Source organism: Castor canadensis, chromosome 8 (genome assembly GCF_047511655.1).
Source record: "Castor canadensis chromosome 8, mCasCan1.hap1v2, whole genome shotgun sequence".
Taxonomy (NCBI): domain Eukaryota; kingdom Metazoa; phylum Chordata; class Mammalia; order Rodentia; family Castoridae; genus Castor; species Castor canadensis.
The window spans coordinates 140,684,875-140,695,396 of record NC_133393.1 but is presented as its reverse complement, the minus strand read 5'-3'; the positions used below and the strand labels follow the sequence as shown (position 1 = coordinate 140,695,396).

General features: G+C 44.4%; 1 protein-coding gene across 7 annotated transcripts in view; it reads right to left on the bottom strand.

Annotated features, from left to right (window-relative positions):
- Positions 1 to 2,945: 2,945 nt before the first annotated feature.
- Positions 2,946 to 10,522, bottom strand: part of Txnrd1 (thioredoxin reductase 1) — a 96,733-nt gene continuing 89,156 nt past the window's right edge. For all 7 annotated transcript variants that reach the window (XM_074084265.1, XM_074084264.1, XM_074084266.1 and 4 more), the window contains one exon: positions 2,946 to 4,824. In XM_074084265.1, coding sequence (XP_073940366.1) covers positions 4,762 to 4,824 — 63 coding nt within the window. In that variant the 3' untranslated portion in view covers positions 2,946 to 4,761. The remainder of the gene's footprint in view (positions 4,825 to 10,522) is intronic.

The window sequence follows — 10,522 nt, the reverse complement described above, 5'->3', positions numbered from 1 at the left end:
CATCTGCTATGTGGTACTTGTCAAAAGGAAGAAATGGTTTTTCATACATCCCCACCCTACTGACCAAGCAGTCCTCTGGAGTGAGGTGAGGCTGACTCACTTTGTACCCATGTGGTGTGGTAGTAAGAGGTTCTTAATAATTTTGTTTCTGGATTCTACTCTCTTAGCAGACCCTCAACCAGAGTGCTGGCTTTGGTCATTATTTGATAGGCTCCACCTTCTACATATGGGAGGCTGTGGCCACCATACAACTAGGGAAGCCAACACCAGGTGCTTCTCACACCGGCTTAGATCAGCAGCATGTGCTTCCTGCAAGCCTGCTGTGTGAGACCACAGGGCCAAGGAGCACTTACTGGCCTTTTCAGAATCAACAATGCTTTCGAGGTCTTCAGCTGCACTGCAATCAAGAGTGTGCCACATGGCTGGGTGTGTTTAAGCACGTAGGGGAGTCTGCAAGAGATGGTGGCATGGAAAAGCACAAAACAGGAAGACAGAACTGGCCCCTGGTGCAAGCTACGCTGAGCCACTTCGCATTGAAGTTGCCTGGGTAACTTCTATGTAGGCCTCATTTCTGCGTGTGCAAATGAACTTGGAGGAGCTGACTTGCATTTCCAGTCTCAGATACTATGAAATAGAGATGGACAGATGAATGGCTGAATTAAGGGATGTTCAGTGTGAGCTTGGAGGTAGCGGAAGATTCAAAACCACCTGCATCCTGCTCTGCTGGGCACCCCAGGAGCCCCCCAGAGGCCAGGGTACCAGTGTCAACAAATTGCATCTGTAGGGAATGTCCTACAGTAAGTCCTTAACTCCTTGCAGTACAATTTCAAGTTTTTAAACTTGAAGATTTTTTAAAGTTTTAAGTTTTTAAATTTAAAAATAAGACCCCTTTCTTTCCCTAAATAAAATGTTATGCCGTATTCAAAGCTGAGTGTCCTTATTCACAGGGCTGTAAGAGGCAAGGCCCTGGTCTGCTTGCTCTCCGAAACCCATGTATTATTTGCTGCTGAGCCACAAGCTACTCCCCAGGCGTGCTTTGAGCTCAATCCATTCCTGGAGCTCCTGTTAAGGATGGACTCTTGAGGACTGTTATGGTTTGGATATAGTTTGACTGTATCCCTGAAGGTAGAAGATTGGTCCTCGTCTGAGGTCCCATGGTCCCACCTACAAGGTGGCGGCCCAGGAAAACCAGTGGTGTAGTTCTAGCTCAAAAGCAAAGGCCTGAGAACCACAGCAGCCAGTGTTCCAGCCATCATGGAAACAGCCAAACAGCAAAAGCAGATGGATGTCCCAAGGTAAAGGGAAAAATGAGTTCAGCCTTCTTTTTGTCTTATTTGGGTCCTCTATGATTGGTTGATGATGGACCTTTACCAACTTTGATTCAAATGCTAATCTCTTCAAGAAACATTCACAGGTGAGGCATACCTAAAAATAAAGGTTTACCAGCTACCTGGGTAGCCCTAACCCAGCCAAGGGGGCATGTAAGATGAACCATCAAGGTGGATGTGATCAGTGTACTTTGCACCTCCCCTCGTGGCAAGGCTGACCATTTTTCTACTAATGCCCTTTCCACTTTGAGGAACATTTGAGTCAACAGTTGCTGATGTAACAGGAAGATTACCAAGCTCCCTCTGTGGCCATCTCTGATAGGTCCTGATTCAATTGCTGTGGTTCTGTCAATCCAACTATGCCAATCTATTAGGGCCAAGCCTTTGCTAATGCTGTACGGCACAGAGAAGTAGAGAACTCTTAGCATCCAGCGGTGGAGACACAAGCATCTTCCAGGCTCCATGCAGAGTCACTCCAAGTGCTCCAGACAGTACAGACAACCCTGGAGCAAAGCAGCAGGCATAATCTAGAGCAAGGACCTTTAAATCTAATGTGTATTTAGGGCAGGGAGCAGATATGGTCGGAGCTGCATGAGAAGGTTCTAATTATAGGCTTCTTCTGACCTCAGGGGCTCGGGAAAAGGAAGTCTGGGCAATAAAATCCTGTCTATGATGTGGAAGGAAAGTGACAGAGGGAAGACCAGCGGGAGCAATGTTAGAGCATCCCAGACAAGCAAAGAGTGCAGCGAGCACTTTTTGACAGTGTGTGAAAAAAGGTGGGTCCAGTCATTAGTACTGCAGCTCTGAAAGCCCCAATCACAGAGAAAAGGGCCGCAGTACAGCAAAGTGACTAAGGCTGGGCCTTCCAAGTCACACAGAGCTCTTGCCTCAGTAGCTTGATGCACTAAAAACTGAAATCCTGAGCAGGAGACTCACACCTCTGAGCCTGTTTCCCATCTGTAAAGGGTACAAGAGCACCTTCCTACAGGGTCTTGTAAAGACAAAGTTAGTCAATGTGCGCCAAAGCCCTGCATCTGACACGTGCTTCAGGAAACACTCAGGTTGCTATTACTGATGACAGACTGCAATTACTCAGGATGGAAATAAGCTTTGGGAAGGCTTTTGGTGAGGATTAACACAAAACAGAAGTTTCTATATAATAACAGATGCGTAAGATCAGATACACGCATAAGAAGCAACATTTCCTTGAACTTTACCGAATTCACAGGGGCTGCGAACAGTGATGAACCAGTCTATCTATACCCCAAATATTTATGAGTTGGTCCAGAGAGGAGGCATCCTTGTGTGCTGTGTGGGAATCCAGGCAGCAGTGCTGAATGGACAAGGCACTGGGCCACCCAGAGCAAGCTTTAATGTAGTGTGGGTCTGCCTCCCTCAAGACCAAGGCTGATGGGTCAAATCAGAACAAGCTGGAAAACAACTGGAGAGTCCACAGCACTAAAACGTAGCCCTCAGCATTAGCCACACCCAGGCTAATGGTGTGGTACCACCAAAGCTTCCTCAGCAGCTGGTTCGTTACCTCCTTCACCGCAGACTGCATCTACTCATCCCTCCTTTAAAGAATCTCAAGACTGTCACACAGCAAGCAGGCACATGTGGGTATTAACACCTTTTAATGTTTCACATTGCTTTCTTATTTTAGGAAATTTGTAACAAAAATACATGGAACTGAAACATGAGTTACAGTACATTAGGCAATTACAGAATCTAAACAAGACAAGTCTATGAAGTATAACCCTCTTGTGAGGGCAGAACATTCCATTCTGCTAAGAGGGAATCATGACATGATTAGGTACGATTACCTCATACTGCCTGTTGTTCTAATCCCAGAGACTGGCAGACTTGGGGAGGGGAACTAAAAAATAAATAAATAAAGCAGAATGCAGCCCATGCCCTAGTTCCCCTCTCCTCCTCATTTTCTTCATCACAGAAGGGACAAGACGTGAGGCAGGTTCGGGTGTTGTGCTGACTGAATGCCAGGCAGACACGTGGGTTCCCTGAGGTGACCCAGAAATGTACTTTGAAACAACCGCTCAGTGCAGCAGGTAAGAAACATGGGGAAAGGGCAGAGAATGAAAAAATTGCTACAAGAACTGCTGGCAGGAGGCCCAAGTCCACAGCCCAAATTGTACAGTGGGAAAGACAGCTTGAATGCAACCCTTAGCCAGCATATTTACACAGACACACCTAACTGAGGAGCCAATTCCTCTTTGTAAAAATACAAGTTGGAATCCATAAACACTTCAGCCAAAATTCCACCAGCTTCATTCAACAGAAGAAATCAAAACCACTTGGTTTTTAAATGAAAATCCTTCACATCCACCTGTGTTCAAAAATAATAATAATTTACGGTATTAGCTTTTTTAAAAAAGTAATTATCACAAAAGAGTTTAATTTTAAGTGTGGAAAGACTCACTTTCCTATGAATGCAGTTGTTAGGAAGGGATAGATACACAACACAAACAGAAAGTAAAGCTGTGGTATTTGGTGGTTTTAGTGTAAAGCTAAACCCACTAAACAAAGACCAAAAGTTCTAAGCAAATCAAGCATTTTCCATTGCAAATGAGCTCAGCTCTCTTGCATCAAGGCACAGTAAACTAAATCAAATGGGACACTTGCTGTCTCTGTGACAAATGGTGGTAGGCATAGGCTACACTGGCTAGCCTCACACAATGGCTATTACTTGAAGTAGGGCTGCCAGGTGGCCACTTCCCTTCCTGACCAGGATTTGAATGGTGGTAACGATCAGTGGTGTAGCAGGTGGGGCAAACTTGGTAAGTCAGTCATAATTCTACTTGTTCTGCATAAGACTTATTAAAGGAGACAATGCTAAGGCGGTTTCAGTCATGGGGTAATTCTCTTCCACAGACAAATCTCTGCAGCTCCTGAGAGCCAACTCGTCCCTTCCATGCAGCAAGACATTGAAGGATTTGGAAATTTCAGACGTGACTTGCTTTTTGGACAAAAAAATGATTGCTATTATTCTTCATCTCTAGTATTGTTAACCCCATGGAGAAAACAGAAAAATATAATCAACGTTAGACAGCCGAGAATGAAAGAAAGAAAACCCACGGAGGAAAGAAAGATCACGCTAAACTGATTCGACAGATGTTCCGTCACAGCCCACCACTTGGGCTTGAGGCTGGTGACTTCATGGACGCATCCCTCAGGTGCACTGCCGAGGATCAGCTTGAGTCCGTTATGGTGACATCACCCCAGTGTGACACTGCCTGCCTTCCACTCACCACCTCCTACCCACAATATCCAAGGGGTCAGGGGATGGTATGCACAGCACCGTGAACAGGTGCTGAGAGCCCAAGAGCCTTCTTGAAAACTTTGCCTTGGACGTAGGCAAGGAAACAAGTCAGTGGTTTGGAGTCTTGGCAACAGCATCCACACTGGGGGCTTAACCTCAGCAGCCGGACTGGAGGATGTCTCCCCCAGAGCGCTTGGTCACCGACAGCGTGGTGAATATCTGCAGAGGGAGAGGGAGGAAGCACAACACTGTGAGAGCCCCGCCAAATCACATACATAAAAGTGACTTAGACAACTACTTCAGATAAGCAAAACCGAAGTAATATGACCAAGAAAATCCTCTACTGCTCCAGAGGATAAAAGGGAGAGAAGCATGTTACAATCCAGCTGAAAGGAAAAAATAAGTTGTAGCTAATGAAGAATATTGTTGACATGAGGTGATCAACACAAATCAGTTACCCCCGTTGTTAGTCAGCTCTAGCAGAAATTCATCATGAGAAATTCACCAGGATGTATGAAAAGGTGTGAAGTATACTACTTCACACACCACGTGCAGCCAGGTCCGGAACATTATGAACAGGTCAGAGCTCCACTCTGCCCATACAGGACAAGCTCCACTTGCTCCCTCTTCAATCCAAGCTTTACCATTCCTATGCATTTCTTTTGTGTGGGTTTGTTTGTTTGTTTATTTATTTATTTAAGGAAGTACTGGGATGGGAACTCAGGGCTCCCCTCCTGTTAGGCAGGCACTCGACCACTTGAGTCACATCTCCAGTCCTTTTTGTGTTTTGGAAACAGGGTCCCACTTTTTGCCCAGGCTGGCCTGGACCACGAGCCTCCTACTTTATGCTTCCCACTACAGGTGGTCTGACTGACACATACCACTCCGTTGCAGCATTTTTCTGTTGAGATGGGGTTTGGTGTAACTTTTTTTTTGCCCAGGCTGGCCTCTAACCTCAATCATTGCAATCTTAGCCTCCCAAGTAGCTAGTACTACAGGCATGAGCCACCAGTACCAGCTCACGTTTTTTTTTTAAACTTACGTGTACATGGCTCTATATTTGATTTCTATAATTCACTCATATGAAAAACAGCTAGAACTCTTCCATTTTTTCACTGAATTGTTCAGGGAATTTCAATTGAATTACTAGATTGTATTATACTGCAGAATTCAGCTATTTAAATAGCTAATTAAATTATTTAATAGCTCCAAGTCACCCATGCAGGCTCCTTCTGCTGGCCACCCAAACTGTGGCCAACACGCTGTTTGCAGCATGCTTACTTCCCAAACCTCTTCTTGTACAAGTGTGGGCTTGGAGGGCAGATGAACTTAAACTCGACTGGACTTCTAAGGTGACTGAACCAACTAGATACCATCTCACGTGGTGATCTCTGCAAACATGTGGTGGTTATGGGTGCTGAGCTTCAACAGCTTTAGATGATTTTTACTTGGTACGGTGCAAGACTGTCCATATATATAAAAGAGCAGGGCCACTGGGGGCCAGTGTCTCACGCCTGTGATTCTAGCTACTCAAGAGGCAGAGAGCAGGAGGATCACTGTTCAAAGCCAGCCCTGGGGAATTAGTTTGTGAGATCCTACCTCAAAAACCCATCACTAAAAAGGACTGGTGGAGGTGGCTCAAGTGGTAAAAGTGCCTGCATAGCGAGTGTGAGGCCCTGAGTTCAAACTGCAGTGCCACCAAGAAAGAAAAAAAGAGCAGTGCCCTATTGATGACACACATGGAAATGACATTGACTCTAACATGGCACCTCTAGGTACTCAGGCCCAGGAATCTCACTGATAGCAAGAGTCCCAAGCATTTCTACTGTATATATCGGGATTTTTGTGGCATACCAGTGTAGGACATAACTCTGAAGATTCCTAGCCTAGCAGTCTTCTGCATAGTAAACTAACTACAGAAAACTTTCCTGCAGGCAGAATGCTTAAAAACATAATGCTTCCATGTTCGAAAACAGATTCTCATGCCTAGCCTAATGGGGCAGTAAAACCAGGTCTTCCCATTAAGCAACCCTAAAACTGGGCAAAATACACACAACTATTTTAGATACTGTGGTCCCCAAGTAAGAGAAACAAAGTGAACCTGGCCTTCTATTGGAAACCACTTGCCAAACTGTGACAAGGCAGGGGTCCCAGAGAGAGCAGATAGCCGAACAGCTGGAGGAGACAGACTGTGAGCCAGGGAGCAGGAAAGTTGGAGGCAGAGCTCCCAAGAGCAGGGAGCTTCCCACAGCAAGAGCTCCAGAAAGCTGCAGGGAGGTACCCTGCAGTCTCCAGCTACAAACCTCTGGGAGGCAGAACCCCAGGGAAAACCAACCCTTAAGAGATAGAGCCTCAAGAGCCACCTAAGCTCAGAGAGGGTAAACAGAAGCTCCAGGTCTCACCTTTGGTAGTCCAAAGGGTCACCGAGCCTCTGAGCCATTCAGCATATACCACAGGAGAAAGGCTGAGTATTACTAGCCCTGATGTAAAATGTACACAAACCATCCTAACAAACTTGAAAACAGCCTCAAAAGGATCAACTGATTCATAAAGGCATGAACTGCCTACTATAAAAAACAAACAAACAAAAAAAACGGTCACAGCCTTTTTTTAAAGACAGTCAAGTTAAACCCAGGTACCCAACAAAGTAGTGGGAGAAGGGCTGGGGGTGTGGCTCAGGGTAAAGCACTTGCCTACCATGGGCAAGGCTGTGGGTTTGATCCCCTAACACCTCAAAAACAAAACAAATACAAAGTGCTGGGGGGAAAACCTTGTCAACTTACATTTCTAGTCATCAAAATCCTTCCACAAAAGCCAAATAAAAACATTTTCAGACAAACAAAAGCTGAGCAACTTTGTCCCTAGCAGACCTACCCTAAAAAAACAAATGAGAGCAAGTTCTTCCAGCTGAGGGAAGAACAGTGTCCCGTACCTTTTCCTACAAAGGGACAACAGCCTGCCACTGCCCGCCTGCCTTTCACCCGAGGCTGTACCCCTCTGTTAAATGACCCCTCCCTCCTTCCTTCCTCATCCCCACCAGGCATTGTGGCTTCCTAAATCTCCTGCCCCTGTTTTCCTTGCTCTTACCCTCCCCTTTCCATTGGTTTTCTCTTGCCTCTCACAGGCCTAAACCTGCATTCTTCTTAGAGCAGTTCTCCATCAACCAACAGCTACTGGATTACCAAGGCCTCCCACCCTGTTCACAGCCCCATGTGGAGCTGCTGGCATTTAGGGTCGGTTCACTACTCCTTTCCCTGGACTTCGGCTCCATCCACACACTCCTATAACTTAGGAACTTTTGTGTTTCACGTACAAGGCCCCTCTGTAGCATTTCGTGTTGATCTCACTCACCCATTCACAGTCCTTTCCTTGTTTTCACAACAGTGCTCTTTCCTATGGTCTTTTGCAGCCATTCCCCAATCATAGCATAGAGATGTGCTCAGTTGCCCATTCTCTAGCCCTTCAGGTAGCCAGAGCTCCTGGGCCTGCTGGCTACAACTCCACTGTGCATGAGCTGACAAAGCCAGCAAGCCACTGTCCTAGGCGCCACCTCAGCTCTCCTGACACTTTCTAACACAGTGGTCTCATTTGGCCAACCATTCCCTGAAGGCAATGAATCTGCAATCTCCAGGCATGCCAGGAACATCTAGCTAACCACCTCTTCTTGGATGACACTTTAAACTCAGAATGTCCAGTACTGAACCCATGATCTACCTATCTGCTTCTTCTCATGCAAAGTCATCTTTACTTGCCTAGGCCACGTATCAGGAATCCGTAATTCTTCTATCTCCATTAGTACTGCTACAGAATCAACTTCTGAGTCTTATTTATTTTGCTTTTTTACTATCACATTTGACTCTCCTTATCTTCACACTGACAACTAGTTCCAAGTCTTTGAAATTCTGTTGATTGTGTCAGATTTTCATTAGTTTCCAAAGAAAACACATAGTGCCTTCCCCATCTATGGTACCACCTAGTGGCTGTAGAGAGGAAGGCCATGGACCTGAAATAGCCAAGGATTCATATGTTTTGGATGTGGAAGGTACCCCTTCTAAGCAGTAGCTATGTGTCCCCACATTTCTTCCTCCATCACTGAGCCAGCAATGCCCTAGAAGGCTGCACAATCAGCCTGGCCCTGAGTCACACCTGACCGAAGACAGCCACAAAGCACTAGCAAGGAATAAGACTTGGCTACTGAGAACAAACCAAATCGAACAAACCAGAATTCACCATCCAAACCAACATCTACACTACCTAGGAAAGAAAATACAAAAGTGTTTGTGTTCAGTCAATTAAATTTACAAATATATTTTGTTTTGTAATACAATTAAGACTTCAAGCCAGGCATGATGGTACTATCCCTGCAATCAACACTCAGGAGGCCAAAGTCTTAAAAACAACAACAAAAAAAAAAAGACTTTAAACCAGATCTTTCTGGTAACACTGAATAAGCTGGTTTGGGAAAGGCAACACTATGCCAGGCATGGTGGCACTGCATACATACCTGTAATCCTGGCACTTGGGAGGAGGCTGAAGCAGGAAGATCATGAGTTTGGGGCCAGCCTGGGCTACATGGTGAGACCCTGACTTAAAAAAAAAAAAAAAAAAAAAAAAAAAAATTCAAAAGTAGAATTTGAGAGAAAAACCCCCCCACCACATTATAAGAAAAATTCAATGTGTGGGTGGAGTGAGAACTGTTACCAGTCAGTTCTATATTAATACAATGAAATGTGTAAGGCAGGTTAACTTTATAAAGTTAGGTCTGTGCAGCTCACAGTTTGAGGTTCTAAGGCTATATTACCTGGTGATGGCCTTCTTCCTAATAGAGTTCCAAGGTGGGCATAGGGTATCACGTGGCAACACGTAAGGAGTTTTTATAGGTCCCTGTGAGTCTATCTGGTCTCTCTCCCTTTTCTTATAAAGCCACCAGGACTCAATCATGGGTGTTCACCCTAATAACCTTATCTAACAATAGTCACATTTAAAAACACCATAGCTGGATTATGTTTCTACCTTCTTAATATCTTAAAATGGGGATCAAATTTCAACACATGAAGCCTCAGCCTCAAGCCACATCCAAACTGTAGCTGTAGCAATGGTACATTCTGAAGGGTCCACCTATCCTGCCCCAGCAGTACTTCTTGAGACTGAGGACATGGTTTATTTGTAAAGTGCCCATGGGACAGACTCAGAGAGCACCTGTATCCTTGTTGGTACACTTGAACAAAACCCTTTGGCCCACTGCTTCCCCCTCACTGATGCCTGAAAAACTGGTTTCTTAGTTTTTAATACAAAGAGGTAAGAGCATAAGAAATCAAAGCAGCTGGATTAACTAAAAATACTTTTGAATGTAAAGGGGAAATCCTTTTATATAAAGGAGGAATTACACTGAGAAAAGTCTTTGGTCTACACCAGCCTTAAGAGTAGAAACAAAGCCTTTTTTCCTTCTAGAAACCAGCGTATCATCAGCACTGCAAAAATCCAGCCTGAAGTACTTATGGCCAATAGCTTAGCATTCTAAAAAATATGAACCTAGAAGAAAATATGGGCGAATTCACATCCAAAAACATATTAATTATAAGAGGTTGATTCTTGTTAGCAAAGATATGTAAAAATCCTTGAAATGGTTATTTCCTTTTATACTTAGTACAGAAAAAATACATTCATGCTGAAATTTCACAACATTTGCATTGGATTCTCAATGCTGATGGCATTGTAAACTAGTATAATGTTTTTGAAAAGCAATACAATTGCTTTGTTTTAAAAAATGTGTGACTATGGATGAGGACAGAAAGACAATACTTGATAATGAAAACTGTTGTTAAGATGACAGTATTGTGCACAGTTTAAAATATCATTAAACAGGCTTCTTTTCAATTTTCCTCCCATTATAATGAGAGCAAGGAAATATATTTAA